This window comes from Apostichopus japonicus, chromosome 17, assembly GCF_037975245.1.
Source record: "Apostichopus japonicus isolate 1M-3 chromosome 17, ASM3797524v1, whole genome shotgun sequence".
NCBI lineage: Eukaryota > Metazoa > Echinodermata > Holothuroidea > Aspidochirotida > Stichopodidae > Apostichopus > Apostichopus japonicus.
The window spans coordinates 2,632,684-2,660,385 of NC_092577.1; the positions used below are offsets into that span (position 1 = coordinate 2,632,684).

The window sequence follows — 27,702 nt, forward strand, 5'->3', positions numbered from 1 at the left end:
GCGTATAATTGGCGTATGGGATGTCGTGTCTCCATAACCCATAGCGTCTTAAGGTCATATTCATAGGTCAAAAGTCAAAGTTCAAATTAAAATGCGCATCATTTAGCCTTGAAGGGCTTAGCGAAATGACAAATTGGCCGAAACTCTCAAATTCATTTGGGATATTAGACTTTTAACATTGGCTGCGCACTGATTAATGTAAAGCGTCAAAAGTCATATGCTCATTGGAGGTAAAACTTCTGCCAATTTGTGGCGAAAAGGTGTTTCTAAGGTGTGCCATTAACCGGATGGACTTTTGAGGGTATATGGCTGGGCATGGGTTGTAGTGCGTCCGTGATCTATGTCGTCATAAGGTCAAAGGTGAAATGACCAAAAACAATATTTTGGCCTTTACGAGCATACCAAATGACAGAATTACGGAGACCTATATGTATTCAAATCACCAAATTTAATTTAGGAATAGATTTGCAACTTCAGTTAAACGGCGTTTTATTATGATCTTCTTTACCACATTTTTCATGTCTCAATTTTTTGTATGTTTTTTTTCATCTTGGTAACATGTTTCTTACAGAAACAAAAACCGCCTATGTCATGTGAAAGGCAAATAAAAATATCACCCATAGTTTTCTGTAGGTTGCTTGATGTATTATATTTTGGTGGAATAATTGGCCCAAGCTATAGTTCATCTTCTCATTATTTGCTTATGGCAGTCTATCACTAACGCTCCATGACCATTAACTATTCACTCACATGATTTAAGGAAACATTTAACTCCCAAATTAAGTATGTTACTGAACTATATATTATCTTTATGGAGACTTGAGTAAGTCAGATTTTAAGGAAACCGTCTTATTATTACATAACACCAGAGTAACGACTGTATACTTGTGATGATAAAACTTCAACCAAATTGTTTAATAATCACAAGATATTTAATCAAAATATTTCACACCTGTTTCAAACTCGTGGCACATTTCACATAATATTCAACTCGAAAATGTGACACCAAACAGCTAACTACCATGCTGATGAAAGCATGATATGTTCAAAATAAGACGTTACAATGTAAAACAGCGAATGTGTACAAAAAAAAGTCCAAACATTTGTTATGCTGCTCCTCCTCGAATGCTGAGTAAAATACTTAACTCAATCTGATGAAAGCAAAGGCAAGTGCTAAATATCCATGTTTAGCCTTTTGGCACTCTCGGCGGCCCATATGACATACATGCCCATATGCCTGTGTAGAAATGTGCGTCTAGATAATCATTAATATAGAAGCAATAGGCACAACAATACTGGATCAAAGCCCAAGTTGTTGTGATCCAAAGTCTTATATCTGATGCACATTTATTGTTTTAGTTGTATGAAACCTCGTCATAAAATATATTCATATACCATTCACATTCGGTACTACACACAATATTCCGGTCTACATCCATCCTTTAGATGCAATTAATTAAAAATTAGTCAAAATTAATAACATTTACATAAAGTCGTGAAAAGAGTATTCGTGTTTAGAAAATGTAAACTTAACATCTTCAATCTGTATAATGAAGTACGCAGTACATACCGATAAATAAGGATCAAACTCATATTTCAAACCATAAGAAAACTATCATTAATGATTATTATCACATAACTTTACGAAATCTATGCTGAGTTGGAGTCAATGTGGTTTCCTGCTAACAGTCTTGTTTCTTTGAAAGTCGCAGGGATTTTCGTCCACATTGATAGCATAGAATATATAGTCCCCTGCCTCTGGTCTTTACATGGTAAAATATAGGCTACAAGAAGGCAATTTGGGTACATATTTACTGGTCAGCTTTGAAACCTGTTTGTCGAAATATTAGTAAAAGAAAATGAGTAATACCGGAAAAGTGAAAGCATGTTAAAACATGATATGATTTCAAACAGTCTAACCAACTCGAATATTTATATTTTCAATTAAATACAAACCAATAAAAAGATGCATTTTGCCTAGGCGCGTAGCTTTATAAGTCTATTCCCTGCGTCTAAACACGCAAGAGTACACAGCCGACCTAGTCTTTGCATAATTTACCGTCCCACAGTTACCAGTTTGGACAATATTGAGTCCCATGACCACATTGTTGTATCACCTATCGACCAAAAGATTATGCAGATGCAGGTTGTTCATTTTAGATCTTACCTTTATCGATTTCTAACAAGAGTAGTAATGGTGCATGCATATTGGTCATTCTTATCGTCTGACTAAATCAACTAATTTGATTGGTTTAGGAACCATTTTCACCTCGTGTTAGGAAGTTAGTTAGTCTTGCCGCACACATCAAAAGGCGTAAGGTATCAAGGGCTTTCACGGACTTTCACGGAATAACCACAATATCACTAAATATGTACAATTCTTACTAAACATTCCTATAAGGTAAATGCAGGACAAATGAAGAACGGGTCATTTTCGTTAACATAAAGTGGGACATCACTTCTTAATCATGAAATGGGCATTTCGGGTTGGTCAAGAGGAAGCTGGGGGAAACGTTCCCTTGAGCTCTCACAACCGGTGTTCGTTGTCTGTTTAACTTGTTATAAGTAATAGCCTCTGTATGACACGGAGGCAAGTCTCTAAGTTGCTCATTTCGTACATAATTTATCTATTCTCTTAGAATACATGTCAGTACATTCACTTGCATCAAGATATGTGTCGTGGGCAGCATACAAAGAACAAACACCCGTCGAAGACGTAAACAGCACTGCGCAGCAATCCACTGTTTGGCTTCCCATTAACTGACAGGCTGTAAAATCTGGAAGAAACATCTCTATTATGTTTGTCCCAACTGCGCATGCCTGGGTCACACGTGACCACTCCCCCAAGTCGATTCTGTCTGCGTATCTCCAGCCATTTCCACCTCCACATGGCTGTTCGAAATTAGATGGGTCCAAGATATTGTAGCGATTCTTTTTGTTTAGATGGCAGATTTGTTGCACCTTGTTGTAGTTTACTGAGATGCATGTTTCAGATTCCAGACTCTCCTTACTGCATTGAGCTTTACATTTTGCTAGACCAAGGACGTCGTTCAATATGATTTGGTCTTTAGTAACTAAGCAAGCGATTAACGTTTCGCTCCATGGATCTGCAAAATATGAAAGTTAAAGAGAGAAATTATGAAAGATCATAATATTGCAAAGAATGTCGTTGTTATCAAATGACAGAGAATTTGGGGTTAACATTGATGGGTCACTTAAGCAGGTACACCTGTTGGCTTGTAGGACATTAAATGTCGCTCTTTGCTAAGGATCGACTATGAAAACCAAAACTGCTACACCTATCGTAATTACTTCAGATCCACTCAACGCTTGCGACCATAACTTCCATATGACGATCAATTGAGCTGACAATTTCAATGTTTAACCCTATAGGAGAGGGTCATTCGAGACGAATGGCTGGAATCAACTAGAACTGCATTTGCCTGCAAAAAGGCAGAATGGTAGTGCTCGTGGAGTGCTTGCAGTATCAGGAAGGACTTTTTGGTTGTTCATGGTGTTAGTTTTTGGTTGGACAACACACCAGCGAGTATAGTCATGTAGGTACCTACAAATTGAATGCGTTTGTGAGCGCCGTGACAGGCTCATAATAAGTTGCCTACGCAGCTAGCCTCTGAATCTACAAATGTACATAGACTATATGAAGCTGTACGTTTCAACGTCAAGTCCTGTAGGTATCGTTCACTTGGCAAGAAATGCGCGCACGCGTACTACAGCTACGAAGCCCAGAGAAAGTGGGGAGTTTATCAACTAAGGGAGGGACCTAAGAAGCCTAGAGAAAGAGGGTGAATTTGTCAAATAGGGAAGAGACCTAAGAAGCCCAGATTCAGATTCAGATTCTCTTTATTGCATCCCAAGCTGCAGAAATTGATTGCTCACAATATAAAACATACGTATAGTACATGAAATACACACAAAATATATCAGACTCTCAAATACTAAGACAAAAGACTTAGGCAAAAAAGACTTTGGCAAGATACGTAAAAACGGTAAAATACAAAATACAGTAAAAACAGCACCAGAGATACTTGTGAAACATTGGATTGCACAATGAGCAAGATAACTGACCTGACGAGTAAAAGATTCATTATGAAGTTTAATACAACGAGGGATAAAGGAGGATTTGTAACGGTTTGTAACGGCACGGGGTAGTCTCATCCGCCGACTGCGGGGTATTATTGCACTTTCCAAATTAATGTGTAGAGGGTGGCTACTGTTGTTGAGATCCCCAGCAAGTTTACTTTGAAGGTGAAGATGATATGAGGTGTTCACTGACTGCTGACGTTCGCCTAGGATGCGACTGACTTGGCTTATAATAGAATCTATCCGTTTTCTGTCGGTACCATTTGACATTACCTCCCCAATAATTAATGCAATATGACCACACACTGAAAATCGCAGAATTGTAGAAATTAGAAAGAATGTTTCTACTGATGTTGAAGGTGTTCAATTTCCGCAAGCAATAGAGTCTTGGATTGATCCGTCTTACCAAATAATCAATGTGGTCATGCCAATTCAGCTGATCATCCAAAACTACGCCAAGGTACTTATAGGACGAGACCCGGTTTACAGCCAGGTCTTTGATAACAACAGGAGGAGGTTCATGATCTCCTTTCCTAAAATCAATCACCATTTCCTTTGTCTTCTCCACGTTAAGCTCAAGGAAATTTTGATCACAGTAGTCTACAAACCAATTTATTTGAGACAAATATTCACCTCCATCATCTCTTGTAATCAAACCCACTTATGCAGTATCATCAGCAAATTTAATTACAGGGCAGCTGTCATGTTATGATCTAGCATCTGAAGTATAAACAGTGAATAAAACGGGGCAAGAACAGTTCCCTGTGGTGCACCAGTGCTCGAAACTAATGTGCTGGACACACAGTTGGACTGGTTGATCCTAACATACTGCGACCGATTAGTGAGATAATTGAATAACCATGTGACCAGGTTATGCGGGACGTTCATGTTTAGCAACTTATGTACCAAAACATGTGGTTGGATCGTGTTGAATGCAGAGGAAAAGTCAAAATACGTAATTCTAGCAGAATGACCTGCATTTGACTTTTCCAGATGGGAATACACTTTCTCTAAGCAATAAAGAATTGCGTCCTCAGTATTGCGCTTTGCATGATAAGCAAATTGCAGCGGATCAAAGTGTTCACTCACTAAGGGTTTCATGTACCTTAACACAATGAAAGAGGGTGAGATTCTCAACTAAGGTAGGGACCTAAGAAGCCTAGAGAAAGAGGGTGAGTTTTTATCAACTAGGGTAGGAGGGACCTAAGAAGCCTAGAGAAAGAGGTGAGTTTATCAACTAAGGGAGGGATATAAGAAGCCTAGAGAAAGAGGGTGAGATTTTATCAACTAAGGTAGGGGAGGAACCTAAGAAGCCTAAAGAAAGAGGGTGAGTTTCTCAACTAGGGGAGGGACCTAAGAAGCCTAGAGAAAGAGGGTGAGTTTCTCAACTAAGGGAGGGACCTAAGAAGCCTAGAGAAAGATTATGAGTTTTTATCAACTAAGGTAGGAGGAACCTAAGAAGCCTAAAGAAAGAGGGTGAATTTCTCAACTAGGGGAGGGACCTAAGAAGCCTAGAGAAAGAGGGTGAGTTTCTCAACTAGGGGAGGGACCTAAGAAGCTTAGAGAAAGAGAGTGAGTTTCTCAACTAGGGGAGGGACTTAAGAAGCATAGAGAAAGAGGGTGAGTTTCTCAACTAGGGGAGGAACCTAAGAAGCCTAGAGAAAGAGGGTGAGTTTCTCAACTAAGGGAGGGACCTAAGAAGCCTAGAGAAAGAGGGTGAGTTTCTCAACTAGGGGAGGGACTTAAGAAGCCTAGAGAAAGAGGGTGAGTTTTATCAACTAGTGTAGGAGGGACCTAAGAAGCCTGGAGAAAGAGGGTGAGTTTCTCAACTAGGGGAGGAAATTAAGAAGCCTAGAGAATGAGGGTGAGTTTTTCTCAACTAAGGGAGGAACCTAAGAAGCCTAGAGAATGAGGGTGAGTTTTTCAACTAGGGGAGGGACTTAAGAAGCCTAGAGAAAGAGGGTGAGTTTCCCAACTAGGGGAGGGACCTAAGAAGCCTAGAGAATGAGGGTGAGTTTCTCAACTAGGGTAGGAGGGACCTAAGAAGCCTAGAGAAAGAGGGTGAGTTTTTATCAACTAGGGTAGGAGGGACCTAAGAAGCCTAGAGAAAGAGGGTGAGTTTCTCAACTAGGGGAGGGACTTAAGAAGCATAGAGAAATAGGGTGAGTTTCTCAACTAGGGGAGGAACCTAAGAAGCCTTGAGAAAGAGGGTGAGTTTCTCAACTAGGGGAGGGACCTAAGAAGCCTAGAGAAAGAGGGTGAGTTTCTCAACTAGGGGAGGGACTTAAGAAGCCTAGAGAAAGAGGGTGAGTTTTTATCAACTAGTGTAGGAGGGACCTAAGAAGCCTAGAGAAAGAGGGTGAGTTTCTCAACTAGGGGAGGAAATTAAGAAGCCTAGAGAAAGAGGGTGAGTTTCTCAACTAGGGGAGGGACTTAAGAAGCCTAGAGAAAGAGGGTGAGTTTCTCAACTAGGGGAGGGACTTAAGAAGCCTAGAGAAAGAGGGCGAGTTTCTCAACTAGGGGAGGGACTTAAGAAGCCTAGAGAAAGAGGGTGAGTTTCTCAACTTAGGGAGTAAATTCATGGAGAGGAGTTGAGAATGTCAAAGGAGCAGAGGAATATGGAGTTTTATTAAAATGTTATACATATATAGAAACAAATGTAACTAACCTTTACATTCAAAAGTGTTTGGCATAGACCAAACTCCTACTGGACCGCCTTGGCTGACACAAGTTGTTTCCGCGGCAAAGTTGGGAATATCCCCGGAACTGTCACAGATCAGGAGGCATGTGTCATTGACCCTGGTTCCGGTACAATTAACGGCTTGGAATGTGCCGTCTGTTGCATTAGGGAGGTCAGCTAGCAAACATCTTACTTCTGTATACATTAATATAAAAGGATGATTATCTACAACAGTTTGTTATTCTAGTTAAGGGCTTCGAGTTGATAATCACTGTATGTGAAAAGTAACAGATTGTCTTATAATGTATTAAATCTCTCTTGCATTTAGCTAATAATTAAAAAAAAAATGTGTGACATTACACTAGCTTTAGGGCTTTGATTCTGGCGAATGCTCGGTATTAACATTTCAAAGGAATTTGGTTAATTATGATCATAACTGTTCAAATTTTGCTGCATGTCTAATTGATTGAAAATTATCCGGTGTGCTTTGTAGCGGGGTTTGCTTCGTTTGGGATTGCAAGGCAATATGACTGGGAAAAATAGGGGATTACGATTTTGTTTAAAATCATATGGAATCACCTACTTGCTGAGTATTTATGGAATCACTACTTACTTGTTGAGTATTTAAGAAACGTATAATTTGAATTGTAATATAGCATATAGTCTCATTTGGTCAATACCAATCTTGGTAAACGAAGAAGAAAATGTGTCATAAAAACAAACTTATCCTATATTGATTATCAAATAACACATAACGCATGAACCATTTTTCCCGTTGACAGCGAATAGCAAACCTTGATAGGACATTGGTTTCTCTGGTCACATGTGTAGGCTAGCGCGATCATTTCATGACAAATATCCGACAATTAAATTTTGTAAGGTTTTCATCAATATGAGTAAGCTCAGCTGGATTTATACCTGCGATTTTTCTCATAATTATTAAAGACGGGATCTGTTGAAACGTATTTTCAAAACTAGCGTATAGATTGATATATACTTCTAACAGCGTTATAAATAATCAAAACAAAACAAACACCGCTGTTAAAATGCTGAAGACTCCATTGACAAAACTTCAATAAAATTGCCTGTTTATGAGACGCTAAAAATGGAGAACAATGCAGAGGTCAACGGTTGCATTTTTTCTTTTGTTTTTCTGTTTTGGGCGTTTTCTATAGTTTTTCCTTATTCATCTGCCTCCGATATGGATTTTATCAAATAACATAAGGTTTGCGTATATAGTTGTTCACGAGAACTGTTGAACGCAAATATCTCCATCAATTGAGATTGAGTTTGACGTTTGTGTTCCTTCTCCTTTTTGTTTAATAAAGTACAAGATTGATTATCATATTTTCTTCACTCAGAAGTGTAGACTGAATTCGTCCCTATTCTTAGATTTGTCTATGGCTGAATCATTTGAAAAAAACTTACCTTGGCATGAATAATCTGATATTTCGTTTGACCACACCCCGGTGGTTTCTCCATCTATCAGCTGACAGTGTGTTTCAGTATTCGTGACTGGATAGTATCCATCATAGCAAGTCATATTACACGAGTCCCCTACGTTATTAGTGCAGTTACTCTCGTCAAAATAACCATTCAAAACAGATGGTAGACTGGCAAAATCACATGTGATTGCTGTATAAAATATAGAGTAATGATTAAATTTACACAAACATTAAGAAAGTCATAAAAACTAGGTGCCTAGAGAGCTGCTGTATCTCTCTCCCAAGGTGAGGGTTGGATGTGACAGGATTATGCTGCTTGCCCCTCAATCCCTAAAAAGTACATTTGGAAATTTCAGTTCATTTCGGTTGGCTGGAATAGGAAACATCAAGATCAAGAAGAATGCAAAAATGCATTGTGGTTTCGATGATGTAACATGAGCAGTTTTCTTCAAGAATTTGACATAATGTATAGTGAGGGTGTACATGTTTACAAGGGTTTCACTATTTGACTCTGATGACCTTTGACCTCCACCAAAAACAATAGGCTTCTTGTACTCAATATGGTTCTTCTACACACTAAATATGAGGTCCTCCCAAGCTTTTGTTCTTGAGTTATCGTGTTTACAAGGTGTTCACACTTTGACCACTGGTGACCCAAATGACCTTTGAACTCCACCAAAAACAATAGGCTTCTCGTAATCAATGTGGTACTTCTACACATCAAATATGAATTTGGTTAGACCTTTTCATCTTGAGATATCGTGTTTATACGCTCGGTGGCACAAATGCATACACACACGTCGTCATCATGAATGCATAGGTTACGATTATCATCGAAACCAATGAAAACAAAATATATCACCATAAGATAAAGGAGGATAAAGGATGAGAGGCCATCCCCATTATCAGTCGGGAGAAATGGTCAGTCTGGGATCAATGATTTCAGCTGGGGATGAACTAGACCAATAGATATAATAGTCATGAACAAACTTCTACAACAACTAAGAAAGATCTCCAATCTCGAGATACGACAGTGCTAGAGACTTGATCAAGTTTCAATATGTGCCTCAATTGTTTATATTTTCCATCAATTATTACAATGTTTATTTCCTGTAATGCAGATACGTTGGTATTGCAAACACTGAATTTAAGTTCTTAATGTCCCAATTTTGTGAACCCTTGGTGCATTTTAGCAAATCGAGCAATATTTATTTCACTATCGAATGCCTTATACCTTTGCTCACTGAAATTACAATTTTTGTAATGATCATGAAAAATCGATTTTACGTAGAGACGACAGGTTAACATCGATAAAGACATTTATGTATATATATGCAATATATGCATATGTTTACACGGGATACATACATATATATGTTTACACATATAGATGCATATCGTCAAATATATATATACATATATATATATATACATAGACATGTCTGTTGGCGTGTGTTGGAAAGTAAGATATATCCACGAGGAAAAAATGGAAAAATGATACTTTCATTTCCAATTTAACGTTCTAAGTAATAAAGTTGGAAATGAAAGTATCATTTTTTTTCCATTTTTTCTTGTGGATATATATATATATATATATATATAAATATATATATGTATATATATATAGATATTTATATATATATATAGATATAGATATATATAGTATTTGATTAAAACAACAACTTCCACACTATCTGAAAGACAATTGAAACAGATACCTTCACAGGTCAACCCATCACTTGGAGACCATTCTCCGGTTACAGCTAGAAACCATGACGTCGTTTCTGCTTCAATACAGCCAACTTCCATGATGTTCGAGGAAAAGTATCCATAGTTACAGGATAATGTGCAAATAGTACCACCATCATAAGAAAATGATGAAGAGGGACAAGAAGGGAAAGTACCGTGGGGAACTTCCGGTAGAGATGAAACTAAACACTGCGGTCCTGTGCAATCAAGAAACAAAAAGCAGAATTTCTGTATTACTTTCAACCATATGTGTAACATTATGTGTTACATTATATGCATCTCGCTGTATTTTTAATGATATTCATTGATAAGTAGATCTATACCAGAGAGTAAGAGGAAACGAGAAATTTAATTAATCTATAAACAGACGCCTGAAATGGGCCGGCCATGTCTTTAGGATGCCGGAGCATCGGCTTCCATACCAAGCATTCAAGAATGACTTCAGCAAGCCAAGACCTCCAGGACGACCACCTTCAAGATGGAAGGACCTAATCCAGAAAGACCTATATATAGGTATGACAACCCAAGCTGCTGAAAGCTGCGCAGCAGATAGACCAGATTGGCGGAGGATTACTCGCCAGAGGGCAAAGGGACACAGCGTCCTACGCACCTAAGTCAGTCAGTCAGTCCTAACGATAGAACAAATTGTGGACATACTTATAGTAATACATGCATATTGAAGAGAATGAATTACATGCGCTAAGACATAGGAACAGAGGAAGATGGTGCCGGTGCACTGTTGCCTCCAACCCTTTCTCCACAAACTAAATTGGGGCCAGGATTGTTCTGCTATCTCACTCAGCAACTAGAGTCGCACTCTACGACAGCGCTAAACTTTATTCAAACAGATTATTTTCATTACCAAAAGAATGCCAGGCAATGAAATAATCAATGATTTGTTTCAATACGTCCAATTATTTTTCCCCCAATTTTTTTTAAAAGATTTTTATGCCTTGTGTTTTAAGATCTTGACTTTTAAAGTTAACATCTCGATGCAAAACAGACATTTGTGTACATCTTGACAAAAGGGGACATTTGGACATAATAGAAAATTTCCAATGTCCTATCTGGGTACCCAATGTACATGGCTTGATCAGTTTGTAAATGTGCATAAGAGACAACCATTAATCAGTATAAACTGAAGTGTGTTATAACACCGTAATCAGTATATAAACTGAAGTGTGTTATAACACCGTAACACTTGTTAGACATGTCAGAAGACGCTACTATGGAATTTGTAACAGAGAATTCATTAATCAAATGCTGTTTCAACTAATGACTGGTTAAGAGTCTAAACAACTGTCCCTATACGTTTGACCAGTAAGTGTATACCGTGTAAAGATGGTTCAAAATTGAAGACTTTAAGCGTTTTGCAGTAAACTGTCATACACGTCTGTTAAAATGTGGACGAAATTATTGGTGAAACCTTTAGAGTCGTCTGGTTAGTCCAGTCAATCATTATGTTTAGGCTTGTGTATTTAGTATTTTCTGTTTGTAAGTCCTTTCTCGGTAGCAATGAACTGGTCATAAATGTAAGACATGTTAAGAAATGATTATAACACACATCAGTTTTTACCTGATTAACGGGTACTCACCTTTACGCATGCCTATGTAAATACATGACAGACAGAGAGAGGCTGGGATGGGGGGGGGGAGGGTTGAGGTAGGGGTGGAAGGGCTGGGGTGAAGAAGGAGATGACAAAATAGTTGACTATACTTACTAGTGCAATCCAGAGATGTATCTGACCAAGTACCATGACCGTTGCTGTTACCACAAGTAGAAGTCGGTGTATCCAAAAATGAAACATGATAGTAACCGTCTAAACACGTGACCGGACATTGGTCTCCAAAGCCGTTTCCAGAGCACAGCGAGATATTAAAATAACCACCGCTTACTTCTGGCAGATCCGAATATGTGCACATCACGGCTATCAATTATTGCAAATAAATGATAAACAGATATAATACAAAAGATAAAAAAAAGTGAACATTTATTTCACGGTGTTGAAATTGTTGATAGGGACACACTGTTGTCAGAAAATGTAGACTTTATCTTAACGGGACAATATTCCAGTTGAAAAGTCCCTCTTACTGCCTTGTTCCTAACTCGAGATTTAGTTGGTTGGAATGTATTACATATATATACTGACTGGCTAAATTCCACACTATAATCCTAGGGCTTCAAATAAGAAAAAAGGTCGTCTGTGTGATTTCAACATGGTAGAGATTCTCCAGAATGAGTAAAGGTGTGAAGACTCGCGCACAAAGAAACGTCTAATGCCGGTAATCTGACCTAGTTTCGAATGAGGTGTAACAGAAGTGTTAGACACCACCATCGATCTCAGAAAATACACACGCAGTTTGCTGCCGTCGGTAATTAGACACTAGTGTACAGTCAATACATACAGCTACGGTCAATACCCACGACACAGTGTACATAGCAGCTTGGACATCTCAGGTCCAGATAAAAGATAACAAGGTATCACGTTTCATTACTGTCTGCATTTTGTAGCGACAAGAAGAAAACTTCACTTGCAAGCAACAGAAAGTTAACTTTTTCAGAGCGCGGCACGCGGTTTGGGGCGAGTCTTCAATGCCTTTAACTTCCCTGTTATTTAATTATCCTTGAAATGTGATGCATTTGTTTGCTTATGGCCATTAATGATTCCTGCATTTATTCAAACTCAAATTGCCTATTTTTGTTATAGAAGATTATTTTTCCTCTATGTAAGAATGATTGACATTTTATTCAGCAAACACAAAACATGCTCATTATATCTTAGTCTTTATGGTGATAACCTCATTCACTCTGCTGTAGCCATATGTCATCACAAAATATCACCAATTTAAAACAAATTCATATCTTTGCGATACAACATGCTAAGGATGCAATGGCCTATTAGAACTTCAGTCATCTTCAATAATAATCTTTTCTTTATACACCGTGGTTGGAAGACTCACGCAAAGATAATGCTTCTGTCTATTTATTTTTAATTATTTATTTATTTGTTTTGCCACAAAAGTACAAGGTGGAGGGAAGTCTTCCATTAAGCTTAAAAGCCTAACAATGTGGAAGACTCCCTGAAGAAAGAAAAAAAAAGAAAAGAAAAGACAAATATACATATATATATATATATATATATATATATGTATAAATGCATATACATAAATATAAATCCAAATTAAATGTTCAATATATATATATATAGTAATTACATACAGGTATACTTTGGTAGTAGTCAGTAACTAGCTATTATTTCCTTACAAAACCACTTCTTAAATGATGTCTATAATTATGTGTTGCATCGTGAACATAAAAGCTTGATTTCGCAATCTCTCCTTGCGTGATACGTTTGTATCACCCAGTTGGGACAATTTTTTCTATACTGTAGTGTCATGTCCCGCTTTCAGAGCACTTGTATTGTCAGTACGAGTAGTATGAATATCATGTTTGTATAAGATCAAGGTTAGGAACTGATTGTACTGTCAATACCAGTGTTTTGAGAGCATTATATTGGTGTACAGCTTAGAGAGGATTTAGCATTAGGAAACTGTCCTAACTGACTGGTTTACATACCTGAGCAAGTCACATTGGACCAAGTGCCAACATCAGTTCCTACATATTGGCATTGTGTTGACGAGCTGTGATAACCCTCGTTACATTCCACCGAACAGGTATCACCCACCATGATGCCTGTACATGTTTCCATGTTTATGAAACCATTTTGAATGGTCGGAAGATCATCTAACGCACATCCTACAACTGTAAAGAAACCAAGATATAGTGATATTAAAACAGCGTTGACCTTGGTGAAAAACATGGGGGGGGGGGACATTTTTTCATATCTGCTGCCATGTACCTTCTATCGAAAATTTCAAATCGGATGAATTTGAAAGTACGTTGACAAACTTGATCATTATTATCCTGTTACATGACTGGCATAACTTCCTGAACAATTTCGACATCCCGACAACGCCGTCACTAAAGGGCAATTTAAATATTGTTACCCATATAAAATAATTACTGGGCTTCGGTGTATTTACCTGCAAGTTCAATTCTGTCTAGTTCTCGAATGACTTTATACAGGAAAATCGCATGCTTAAGCATTATAATGTCATCGTCATGTTTTGTTTCATGGCTCGATTGGTTTAGTACCAACATCATAATACATAACGGTTCGTCTTTAATGGTCCATGCAAGTATCCATATTTGAGACAATTAGCTGGGTTTTTTTTCAATAATGTATGCAGTATCCTACAAACCCAGCGTTAAAATTGTCAAAAATCAAGTAAAAACGTCACTTTTACCTTGGCATGAATAATCTGGTATTTCGTTTAACCACAGCCCGAAGGTCTCTCCAGCTATCAGCTGACAGTGTGTTTCAGTATGTGTGACTGGATAGTGTCCATCATAGCAAGTCATATTACACGAGTCCCCTATGCTGTTAGTGCATTGACGCTCATCAAAATAACCATTCACAACAGATGGTAGAGTGGTCAACGCGCAATGTATTGCTGTACAAGAAGAGAAAACAAAATCTAATAAAAGATCAACGAAATCAAACTTGCTAGATTTATGCACTTGAAACTATTTTCTATACGTGTCCATACAACTGGGGTGGGCAACTTACGGCCCGTGGGCCACCTGCCGTCCGCCTGTGACTATTTTGCGGCCCGTGAGATATCTCCAAGAAAAAAATCAATCCATTTTACATCATCACAAAAAACGAGCTATAGCTGCTTAGAATTATCGGCACTAATGATGTTGTCAGGTAGGCCTATTATCCCCAATAATTATCAACTGTACTGTATTGACATTATGTTTTTGTGAATACAGGTTAAGTACACACACCTATTGCTTGAAAGTCCTCGGAATCAAAGGTTTCAAATCAACAGCAGGTCGCTGGTTAGGTGCGGCACTGTCAATTTTCACTCCTAGTATCTGGCCCCTTCATTCAAAAAGGTTGCCCACCCCTGTGGCATACAAGGTAAGAAAGTTTTCCCTTGTCGTTAATATGGGAAACTAAGGTGGTAATTGAAAAAAAAGGACATGAATCTTTGTATATGTATGTGGGTATTAGACGCCTTGAGTTAAAGAAGCGACGATAACTCGGTGAGAAATACCTGGAGTTAATTACATATGTAATGTCCACGTGTCCTTTGCGAAGGACGAAATCCTTTTTGTTATTTGGATTGGGTCAAATGTGGTGTACGAACGACAACATAATAGTTTTATACAGTCATATGTTGTCGGTGTGGCAGTACTTGTTATTAATATTTATTTGTTTCATCACAAAGTATAACAAGGTGAACAAGACAATATAACTGCAAATAAGTAAAATATGTGAAAGGAAGTAAACCAAGAAACCCTTTTGGGCTTAATCGCACAGAGTACTCTCATCAAAGAAAATAGATAACCTTAACACCTATAAAAGAACTACCCCCACAAAAAAAGAATATATAACTAAATCTACACCGGACCTGTGAGGCTTACAATATTTTATCTTGAGAAAGAGAGGAATAGACTGTTGTTTGGGGCAAGGAGCAAAGTTGAGGGTTCCCCTGCCTTTTTTCGAAACAAAACGTAAGTTACATAACTATGAATTGAGTGACAAAAATCAGTCTACACTGTAGAATCAGATGGTCACTATTGACAATTTGTCTTTCTGTTTGTGATTTGTCTTCCAGTCACAGCATAACATGTAGAAATAATGAATGACATACCTTCACATGCCACACCATCACTTGGAGACCAAATTCCGGTGCTGTAAAATGATGTTATCGGTAGTAGAACATTGCAGACAACTTCCTCTGTGTTCGATGCAAAGTATCCATAATTACATGATAAGCGACAAGTTGTACCCACTTCGTAGGATGGTGTTGTTGAGGGACACGATGGATAAGTACCATGGGGTACTTCCGGTAGAGATTGACTGGAACATGTTGGTTCTAACCAGTGAGTTTAAACAGAATAAGATTTTTCAGTTAAGTATGATAAATTTGCAAATTACAACCTTCCATCTACAGTATTCTATACATTGGTCATGTATTTCAAGTGCTCATCATCCTAGCTGATACAATAAGTAACATTGAGTGAGAGGGACCTCATTGACTTTTCTTAAATCATGACACTTACTAGAAAAATTGCATATTTATGAAGCAGAGAGGAGAGCAAAGTAACTTTACTTTGCTTTCTGATAATCGCTAAAAGTTGATCAATATCACAAAGAACGATCTGATTGGCTCCCTTTGGTTCATCATTGTTACTACATTAATGCATATTCATGAGGCAGAGAAAGAGAACCTTAACTTTACTAATCCCACTCAAAACTGCTCATAGGCCTACGTAATGACAACCTGAACTAATTAGCATAAAACAATGCCCTTAAAATGCTACAAAGATATAGAAATGAAAAAACTTTCTCCGATCTTACAGTAATATGAATATTCATAAGCACTGGCTGTCTTCACTCTTCTGTATTGCCATCCATACACAGCTGAATATTTGTGGATACACAGTGTCAGACAAGAGGTCTTATACCATAACAATGTTTCATGGCCAATGCCAGCGGTTGGAAGCATTTAATGATATATCCATACGGTGGGGAAAGATTTCTATGCAGAAGGTTCACCGTACCACCCCATTCGCGAAACATAGCTCCACAAAGCCAATTTTAAGGTGGAATATTTGTCAATTATTGACTTTGCCAGCAACTTTGGGATCAGAGTATACATACGGTGCGTGAATAAATACCACTGTGTTCAGTCTGATTCTCAAAGTGTTATATAAAGAGAGAGTGAGCGATACCCTAAAGAACAGCAGCAAGTTCACAGTGTACGATAGTATCAATATAGGGATCAATATTTATAGAAGTGTCTATTCTCACACATGCCAAAAAAACACAAAATATATGATATTACGAAGGTTAAGCGACCAAGTATGTTGGAGAAGCCCACAAGGGCTTATGGATTACAACTTTCACGTCGGTTGGCTTCCAATTCAACACATTAAATCAAGTTTGGAATCTTACATACTTACTAATACAAGGCAGAAAGAAGGAGATTGACCAGGTCCCATGATCTCCATTGTTCTGGCAGGTAGAGGTCGCCGCGTAACTGAGAGGATAATAACCATCTGAACACGTGACATGACACTCGTCACCGGGATTATTCCCAGAACATAACGAGATATTATAATGACCACCGATTACTTCTGGTAAATCCGTATAACTACAAGTCACGGCTACAAAAGAAAATAAATAAATGAAACAAAATACAGAAATAAAACATCACAGATGAAACCAGACAGTAATATGAGAGGCCGTGCTTCAAATTACGAAAAAACTCATCAAATGATCATCTTTGATTTCGAAATTATACTGAAAACATGCATCTATTATGAACGGAAGAATGATTTATTACGTATTACAATATATACTACATGACCTGTCACATCCCACGTCGCATCACTTACATCAGATTACCTTGCCGTACACCGCACCATATCGTAACATATAATATCATTTCATACCTTACCGCACGGTATCATACCGCATTATATCATATTATATCAAGGCATAGCATATCTTATCTTACCATACCTTACAACACTGTATCATACCATATCATAACTTACCATATGATACGGTACCATATTATAACATCCGTACCGTAACGTACCCTGAAAGACATTCATCCCATTGAAACAGTTAGGTGTCTAAAATGAATCCTCATCAATGTCTGGGAACAACTTGATCACTCAGAACCTCCAAGATATTATATTTGAAAACATTTAGAAATTGAAACCAGCTCAAAGTTGGAAAGCATTACTGACAACACCTCGATAACTAGGGATATCAAGTGGTGAATACCTTGACACGTGACACTTTCACCTGACCAGACACCAGCCTGCTCGCCAATATTTTCACACACGGTGTAAGTTTTGGTGTAATAGTTATGGTTGCACGTCACGTTGCATACGTCACCGATGCGATTACCAGAACACAAAGAAGTGTTAAAACTCCCTTCTGTAACAGGAGGCAGTTCCTCATAAGGACAAGTAATAGCTAACAATATAGAGAGAGAAAAAACAATTCAAATACAAACTACACCCTATTTTGTATGGTGATATGGTTTCAAACATTGCTAATATTGTTTAACACGTCCGTACCTCATTTCCCTTTAACAAACAAAAAGATGGAATGATATCTATACAACATTAGAGCACGAATACACAAAACAATGGCACGTCTACCTCTCCCGAAACCCAGTTGATGGACAAAAAACTCAGCAGTGACCCTTTTTATCAATAAACGAGGCCTCTTTTTCATAAAGTGCTTTGTTCTCTCTTTAATGAATAGGTGCACTTTTCTTTTGGTGCAGGGAGAATTAAGTGTCTAAAAGGAATTCTCATCAATGTCTGTGAAAAACTTGGTCACTCAGAACCTTAAAGATATATCACTTTAAGAAATTGAAGCCTGCTCAAAGTTGGAAAGTATTACTGACAACCCCTTGATAACTAGGGGTAACAAGATGTGAATACCTTGACACATGACGATTTCACCTGACCAGACACCAGCTTGCTCGCCAATATTTTCACACACGGTGTAAGTGTTGGTGTAATAGTTATGGTTGCACGTCACGTTGCATACGTCACCGATGTGATATCCAGAACACAAAGAAGTGTTAAAACTCCCTTCTGTCACATGAGGCAGTTCCTCATAAGGACATGTAATAGCTAAAATAGAGAGAAAATAATAAAACAATTAACATACAAGCTACACCAGTATTTTTTATGGTGATATGGTTTTATATAGTGTTTAAAATGAATTCTCATCAATGTCTGGGAACAAGTTGGTCAGTCAGAACCTCCAAGATAGTATATTTGAAAACTTTCATAATTGAAGCCTGCTCAAAGTTAGACAGTATTACTGACAACCCCTAGATAACAAGGGGTATCAAGTGATGCATACCTTGACACGTGACGATTTCACCTGACCAGACACCAGCCTGCTCATCTAAATCTAGACTCTTTTCACACACGGTGTAAGTGTTGGTGTAATAGTTCTGGTTGCACGTTACGTTGCATACGTCACCGATGCGATTACCAGAACACAAGGAAGTGTTAAAACTCCCTTCTTTAACAAGAGGCAGGTCCTCATAAGGACAAGTAATAGCTAAAATAGAGAGAAAAAATAAAACAATTAAAATACAAACTACATGTGCTCTTATTATGGTGATACCGTTTCAAACATTGCTGATATTTTTTACCACGTCCGTACCTCATTTTCATAAGCAAACATATCGATGGAAATGATAACTATATATACAACATCAGAGTACGAATACACAAAACAGTGGCACGTCTCCTTCCCCCGAACCCCAGTTGATAAAATAAACTTACAAGTGACCCTTTTTATCACTAAACGAGGCCTCCATTTCATAAAGTGCTTTGTTCTCTGTTTTAATGAAAAGGTGCACTTTCCTTTTGGTGCATGGAGAATTAAGTGTCTAAAAGGAATTTTTCATCAATGTCTGGGAACAACTTGGTCAGTCAAAACCTCCAAGATATATGTTTTAACACTTTTAGCAATTGAAGCCTGCTGAGAGTTGGAAAGCATTACTGACAACACCTTGATAACTAGGGTTAACAAGATGTAAATACCTTGACAAATGACGATTTCACCTGACCAGAGACCAGCCTGCTCGCCTAAATCTAGACTTTTTTCACACACGGTGTAAGTGTTGGTGTAATAGTTATGGTTGCACGTCACGTTGCATATGTCACCGATGTGATTACCAGAACACAAAGAAGTGTTGAAACTCCCTCTTCTCACAGGAGGCAGGTCCTCATAAAGACAAGTAATAGCTAACAATACAGAGAACAAAAAATAATTAAACAATTAAAATACAAACAACACCACTATATTTTATGGTGATATGGTTTCAAACATTGCTAATATCGTTTAACAGCCCTGAACCTCATTTCCCTTAACACACATAATCGAGATGGAGGATATAATACCTATACAACATTAACGTACGAATACACAAAACAATGGCACGTCTGAATCGCCCGACCCACAGGTGATTGATAAAGTAAGAAATCACTTTTTATCACTAAACAGGGACTCCGTTTCATGAAGTACTTTGTTCTCTCTAATAATGAAAAGGTGCACTTTTCTGTTGGTGGAAAAGTAAATGTTTAAAATGAATTCTCATCAATGTCTGGGAACAAGTTGGTCAGTCAGAATCTCCAAGTGTTATCTTTTAAAACTTTTAGCAATTGAAGCCTGCTCAAAGTTGGAAAGCATTACTGACAACAACTCGATAACTAGGGGTATCAAGTGGTGAATACCTTGACACGTGACACTTCCACCTGACCAGACACCAGCCTGCTCGCCAATATTTTCACACACGGTGTTAATGTTGGTGTAATAGTTATGGTTGCACGTCACGTTGCATACGTCACCGATTTGATGACCAGAACACAAAGAAGTGTTAAAACTCCCTTCTGTAACAGGAGGCAGGTCCTTATAAGGACAATTAATTGCTAGAATAGAAAGGAAATATAAAACAATTAAAAAGCAAACCACACCAGTATTTATCATGGTGTTATGGTTTCAAATATTGCTAATATCGCTTAACACGTCGGTACCTCATTTTCCTTAACAAATATCGAGATGGAAATAATTCCTATACAACATTAGTGCACGAATACACGAAACAATGGCCCATCTCCCTCCCCCGACCCCCAGTTGAAGGAAAAAACTCAGAGGTGATCCTTTTTATCACTAAACAGGCATGCTATAAAAAAAAAGTGCTTTAATATCTCTTTTAATGAAAAGTGCATTTTTCTATTGGTGGAAAACTAAGTGTCCATCATGAATTCTCATTAATGTCTGGGAACAACTTGGTCCGTCAGAACCTCCAAGATATTATATTTGAACACTTTTAGCAAGTGAAGCCTGCTCAAAGTTGGAAAGTACTACTGACATCACCTCGATAACTAGGGATATCAAGTGGTGAATACCTTGACACGTGACTCTTGACACGCGTGACTTCAGAGAAAGTAAGAAATTACTCTAATCACTAAAACAGGGACTCCGTTTCCTAAAGTACTATGTTCAGTCTAATAATGAAAAGATGCACTTTTCATTTGGTGGAAAAGTAAGTGTGTAAAATGAATTCTCATCAATATCTGGGAACAACTTGGTAATTATATATTAAAACTTTTAGAAATTGAAGCCTGCTCAAAGTTGGAAAGTATTACTGACAACACCTCGATAACTAGGGATATCAAGTGGTGAATACCTTGACACGTGACTCTTTCACCTGACCAGACACCAGCCTGCCCGCCAATATTTTCACACACAGTGTAAGTGTTGGTGTAGTAGTTATGGTTGCACGTCACGTTGCATACGTCACCGATGCGATTACCAGAACACAAAGAAGTGTTAAAACTCCCTTCTGTAACAGGAGGCAGGTCCTCATAAGGACAAGTAATTGCTAGAATAAAAAGGAAATATAAAACAATTAAAATACAAACCACACCAGTATTTATCATGGTGTTATGGTTTCAAATATTGCTAATATCGTTTAACACATCGGTACCTCATTTTCCTTAACAAACATTGAGATGGAAATAATTCCTATACAAAATAAGCGCACGAATACACGAAACAATGGCCCATCTCCCTCCCCGACCCCCAGTTGATGGACAAAGCTCAGATGTGATCCTTTTTATCACTAAACAGGCCTGCTTTTCAAAAAGTGCTTTAATATCTCTTTTAATGAAAAGGTGCATTTTTCTATTGGTGGAAAACTAAGTGTCCATCATGGATTCTCTTTAATGTCTGGGAACAACTTGGTCCGTCAGAATCTCCAAGATATTATATTTGAACACTTTTAGCAATTAAAGCCTGCTCAAAGTTGGAAAGTACTACTGACACTACTTTGAAAACAAGGGATATCAAGTGGTGAATACCTTGACACGTGACTCTTTCACCTGACCAGACACCAGCCTGCTCGCCAATATTTTCACACACAGTGTAAGTGTTGGTGTAATAGTTATTGTTGCACGTCACGTTGCATACGTCACCGATGTGATGACCAGAACACAAAGAAGTGTTAAAACTCCCTTCTGTAACAGGAGGCAGGTCCTCATAAGGACAAGTAATTGCTAGAATAAAAAGGAGATATAAAACAATTGAAAGTACAAACCACACCAGTATTAATCATGGTGTTATGGTTTCATATATTGCTAATATCGTTTAACACGTCGGTCCCTCATTTTCCTTAACAAACATCGAGATGGAAATAATTCCTATACAACATACGCGCACGAATACACGAAACAATGGTCCATCTCCCTCCCCCGACCCCCAGTTGAAGGACAAAGCTCAGAGGTGATCCTTTTTATCACTAAACAGGCCTGCTTTTCAAAAAGTGCTTTAATATCTATTTTAATGAAAAGGTGCATTTATCTATTAGTGGAAAACTAAGTGTCCATCATGAGTTCTCATTAATGTGTGGGAACAACTTGGTCCGTCAGAACCTCCAGGATATTATATTTGAACACTTTTAGCAACTAGAGCCTGCTCAAAGTTGGAAAGTACTACTGACAACACCTCGATAACTAGGGATATCAAGTGATGCATACCTTGACACGTGACACTTTCACCTGACCAGACACCAGCCTGCTCGCCAATATTTTCACACACGGTGTAAGTATTGGTGTAATAGTTATGGTTGCACGTCACGTTGCATACGTCACCGATGTGATGACCAGAACACAAAGAAGTGTTAAAACTCCCTTCTGTAACAGGAGGCAGGTCCTTATAATGACAAGTAATTGCTAGAATAGAAAGGAAATATAAAACAATTAAAAAGCACACCATACCAGTATATATCATGGTGTTATGGTTTCAAATTTTGCTAATATCGTTTAACACGTCGGTACCTCATTTTCCTTAACAAACATCGAGATGGAAATAATTCCTATACATCGAGATGGAAATAATTCCTATACAACATAAGCGTACGTATACACGAAACAATGGCCCATCTCCCTCCCCCGACCCCCAGTGGAAGGACAAAGCTCAGAGGTGATCCTTTTTATCACTAAACAGGCCTGCTTTTCAAAAAGTGCTTTAATATCTCTTTTAATGAAAAGGTGCATTTTTCTATTGGTGGAAAACTAAGTGTCCATCATGAATTCTCATTAATGTGTGGCAACAACTTGGTCCGTCAGAACCTCCAAGATATTATATTTGAACACTTTGAACAATTGAAGCCTCCTCAAGTTGGTGAGTATTACTGACACCACCTCGATAACTAGGGATATCAAGTGGTGAATACCTTGACACGTGACACTTTCACCTGACCAGGCACCAGCCTGCTCATCTAAATCTAGACTCTTTTCACACACGGTGTAAGTGTTGGTGTAATAGTTATGGTTGCACGTCACGTTGCATACGTCACCGATGTGATGACCAGAACACAAAGAAGTGTTAAAACTCCCTTCTGTAACAGGAGGCAGGTCCTCATAAGGACAAGTAGTAGCTAACATAGAGAGAAAAAATGAAACATTTAAAATACAAACTACACAAGTATTTTTCATGGTTTCTATTTTTTTCAAATATTGCTAATATCTTTAAACACGTCAGTACCTCATTTTCCTTAACAAACATCGAGATGGAAATAATACCTATACAACATAAGCGCACGAATAAACGAAACAATGGCACGTCTCCCTCTCCCGACCTCCAGTTGATGTAAAAAGCTCAGAGGTGATCCTTTTTATCACTAAACAGGGCCTGCTTTTCAAAAAGTGCTTTAATATCTCTTTTAATGAAAATGTGCATTTATCTATTGGTGGAAAACTAAGTGTCCATCATGAATTCTTATTTATGTCTAGGAACAACTTGGTCCGTCAGAACCTCCAAAATATTGTATTTGACCACTTTTATCAATTGAAGCCTGCTCAAAGTTAGAAAGTGTTACCGACACCACCTCGATTACTAGGGGTATCAAGTGGTGAATACCTTGACACGTGACACTTTCACCTGACCAGACACCAGCCTGCTCGCCAATATTTTCACACACGGTGTAAGTGTTGGTGTAATAGTTATGGTTGCACGTCACGTTGCATACGTCACCGATATGATGGCCAGAACACAAAGAAGTGTTAAAACCCCCTTCTGTAACAGGAGGCAGGTCCTCATAAGGACAAGTAATAGCTGAAATAGAGAAAAAAGCAATTAAAATACAAACTACATTAGTTTTTATTATGGTGATATGGTTTCAAACATTGCTACCATTGTTAACCACTGCTGAACCTCATTTTCCTTAACAAACAAAATGATGAAAATAAAACCTGCAAAACATAAGAGCACGAATACACAAAACAATGGCACATCTCCCTCCCCCGAACCCCAGTTGATATAAAAAAAAAACTTATCAGTGACCCTTTTTATCACTAAACGAGGCATCCTTCTCATAAAGTGCTTTGTTCTCCCTTTGAATGAAAAGGTGCACTTTGTTTTGGTGGATGAAGAATTAAGTGTCTACAGGAATTCTCATCACTGTCTGGGAACAACTTGGTCCGTCAGAATCTCCAAGATATTATATTTGAACACTTTTAAAAATTGAAGCCTGCTCAAAGTTGGAAAGTATTACTGACACTACCTCGATAACTAGGGATATCAAGTGGTGAATACCTTGACACGTGACTCTTTCACCTGACCAGACACCAGCCTGCTCGCCAATATTTTCACACACAGTGTAAGTGTTGGTGTAATAGTTATTGTTGCACGTCACGTTGCATACGTCACCGATTTGATGACCAGAACACAAAGAAGTGTTAAAACTCCCTTCTGTAACAGGAGGCAGGTCCTCATAAGGACAAGTAATTGCTAGAATAGAAAGGAAATATAAAACAATTAAAAGTACAAACCACACCAGTATTTATCATGGTGTTATGGTTTCATATATTGCTAATATCGTTTAACACGTCGGTACCTCATTTTCCTTAACAAACATCGAGATGGAAATAATTCCTATACAACATTAGCGCACGAATACACGAAACAATGGTCCATCTCCCTCCCCCGACCCCCAGTTGAAGGACAAAGCTCAGAGGTGATCCTTTTTATCACTAAACAGGCCTGCTTTTCAAAAAGTGCTTTAATATCTCTTTTAATGAAAATGTGCATTTATCTATTGGTGGAAAACTAAGTGTCCATCATGAGTTCTCATTAATGTGTGGGAACAACTTGGTCCGTCAGAACCTCCAGGATATTATATGTGAACACTTTGAACAATTGAAGCCTCCTCAAGTTGATGAGTATTACTGACACCACTTCGATAACTAGGGATATCAAGTGGTGAATACCTTGACACGTGACACTTTCACCTGACCAGACACCAGCCTGCTCGCCAATATTTTCACACACAGTGTAAGTGTTGGTGTAATAGTTATTGTTGCACGTCACGTTGCATACGTCACCGATTTGATGACCAGAACACAAAGAAGTGTTAAAACTCCCTTCTGTAACAGGAGGCAGGTCCTCATAAGGACAAGTAATTGCTAGAATAGAAAGGAGATATAAAACAATTAAAAGTACAAACCACACCAGTATTTATCACGGTGTTATGGTTTCATATATTGCTAATATCGTTTAACACGTCGGTACCTCATTTTCCTTAACAAACATCGAGATGGAAATAATTCCTATACAACATAAGCGCACGAACACACGAAACAATGGTCCATCTCACTCCCCCGACCCCCAGTTGAAGGACAAAGCTCAGAGGTGATCCTTTTTATCACTAAACAGGCCTGCTTTTCAAAAAGTGCTTTAATATCTCTTTTAATGAAAAGGTGCATTTATCTATTGGTGGAAAACTAAGTGTCCATCATGATTTCTCATTAATGTGTGGGAACAACTTGGTCCGTCAGAACCTCCAAGATATTATATTTGAACACTTTGAACAATTGAAGCCTCCTCAAGTTGGTGAGTATTACTGACACCACCTCGATAACTAGGGATATCAAGTGGTGAATACCTTGACACGTGACACTTTCACCTGACCAGACACCAGCCTGCTCGCCAATATTTTCACACACGGTGTAAGTGTTGGTGTAATAGTTATTGTTGCACGTCACGTTGCATACGTCACCGATGTGATGACCAGAACACAAAGAAGTGTTAAAACTCCCTTCTGTAACAGGAGGCAGGTCCTCATAAGGACAAGTAATTGCTAGAATAGAAAGGAAATATAAAACAATTAAAATACAAAACACACCAGTATTAATCAGGGTGTTATAGTTTCAAATATTGCTAATATCGTTTAACACGTCGGTACCTCATTTTCCTTAACAAACATCGAGATGGAAATAATTCCTATACAACATAAGAGCACGAATACACGAAACAATGGCCCATCTCCCTCCCCCGACCCCCAGTTTAAGGACAAAGCTCAGAGGTGATCCTTTTTATCACTAAACAGGGCCTGCTTTTCAAAAAGTGCTTTAATATCTCTTTTAATGAAAAGGTGCATTTTTCTATTGGTGGAAAACTAAGTGTCCATCATGAATTCTCATTAATGTGTGGCAACAACTTGGTCCGTCAGAACCTCCAAGATATTATATTTGAACACTTTGAACAATTGAAGCCTCCTCAAGTTGGAAAGTACTACTGACACCACCTCGATAACTAGGGATATCAAGTGGTGAATACCTTGACACGTGACTCTTTCACCTGACCAGACACCAGCCTGCTCGCCAATATTTTCACACACGGTGGAAGTGTTAGTGTAATAGTTATGGTTGCACGTCACGTTGCATACGTCACCGATGTGATGACCAGAACACGAAGAAGTGTTAAAACTCCCTTCTGTAACAGGAGGCAGGTCCTCATAAGGACAAGTAATAGCTAAAATATAGAGAAACAAACAAAACAATCAAAATGAAACTTACACCAGTATTTTTTAAGGTTTGAAACATTGCTAATATTGTTATCCACTGCTGAACCTCATTTTCCTTAACAAACAAAATGATGAAAATAAAACCTACAATACATAAGAGCACGAATACACAAAACAATGACACGTCTCCCTCCCCCAAAACCCAGTTGATAAAAAAAACTATAAGTGACCCTTTTTATCACTAAACGAGGCCTCCTTTTCATAAAGTGTTATTTATCTCTTTGAATGTAAAGATGCATTTTTCTTTTGGTGGATGAAGAATTAAGTGTCTAAAGGAATTTTCATCACTGTCTGGAAACAACTTGGTCCGACAGAACCTCCAAAATATGATTTTTGAACACTTTGAGAAATATGAAGCGTGCTCACAGTTGGAAAGTATTACTGACAACACCTCGATAAATAGGGTATCAAGTGGTGAATACCTTGACACGTGACACTTTCACCTGACCAGACACCAGCCTGCTCGCCAATATTTTCACACACGGTGTAAGTGTTGGTGTAATAGTTATGGTTGCACGTCACGTTGCATACGTCACCGATGTGATGACCAGAACACAAAAAAGTGTTAAAACTCCCTTCTGTAACAGGAGGCAGGTCCTCATAAGGACAAGTAATAGCTAACATAGAGAGAAAAAATAAAAAATAAAAATAAAATCTATACCAGTATTTCTTTATGGTGATATGTTTCAAACATTGCTAATATTGTGGACCACCCCTGTACTACACTTTTCTTAACAA

At 38.1% G+C, this 27,702-nt stretch overlaps 1 protein-coding gene across 1 annotated transcript in view; it reads right to left on the minus strand.

The window, feature by feature from the left end:
* Positions 1 to 414: 414 nt before the first annotated feature.
* LOC139954845 (sushi, von Willebrand factor type A, EGF and pentraxin domain-containing protein 1-like) overlaps positions 415 to 27,702 on the minus strand; it is a 33,152-nt gene continuing 5,864 nt past the window's right edge. The window contains exons 6-29 of the mRNA XM_071954809.1: positions 27,387 to 27,581; positions 26,718 to 26,912; positions 26,044 to 26,238; positions 25,370 to 25,564; positions 24,696 to 24,890; positions 24,021 to 24,215; positions 23,335 to 23,538; positions 22,637 to 22,831; positions 21,962 to 22,156; positions 21,289 to 21,483; positions 20,333 to 20,527; positions 19,640 to 19,843; positions 18,948 to 19,151; positions 18,518 to 18,712; positions 17,847 to 18,041; positions 17,015 to 17,218; positions 15,700 to 15,924; positions 14,284 to 14,490; positions 13,553 to 13,738; positions 11,697 to 11,903; positions 9,945 to 10,172; positions 8,210 to 8,416; positions 6,770 to 6,976; positions 415 to 3,107 (exon numbers count right to left, since the gene is read on the minus strand). Of these exons, the coding sequence (XP_071810910.1) occupies positions 2,608 to 3,107; positions 6,770 to 6,976; positions 8,210 to 8,416; positions 9,945 to 10,172; positions 11,697 to 11,903; positions 13,553 to 13,738; positions 14,284 to 14,490; positions 15,700 to 15,924; positions 17,015 to 17,218; positions 17,847 to 18,041; positions 18,518 to 18,712; positions 18,948 to 19,151; positions 19,640 to 19,843; positions 20,333 to 20,527; positions 21,289 to 21,483; positions 21,962 to 22,156; positions 22,637 to 22,831; positions 23,335 to 23,538; positions 24,021 to 24,215; positions 24,696 to 24,890; positions 25,370 to 25,564; positions 26,044 to 26,238; positions 26,718 to 26,912; positions 27,387 to 27,581 (5,123 nt within the window). The 3' untranslated portion in view covers positions 415 to 2,607. The remainder of the gene's footprint in view (positions 3,108 to 6,769; positions 6,977 to 8,209; positions 8,417 to 9,944; positions 10,173 to 11,696; positions 11,904 to 13,552; positions 13,739 to 14,283; positions 14,491 to 15,699; positions 15,925 to 17,014; positions 17,219 to 17,846; positions 18,042 to 18,517; positions 18,713 to 18,947; positions 19,152 to 19,639; positions 19,844 to 20,332; positions 20,528 to 21,288; positions 21,484 to 21,961; positions 22,157 to 22,636; positions 22,832 to 23,334; positions 23,539 to 24,020; positions 24,216 to 24,695; positions 24,891 to 25,369; positions 25,565 to 26,043; positions 26,239 to 26,717; positions 26,913 to 27,386; positions 27,582 to 27,702) is intronic.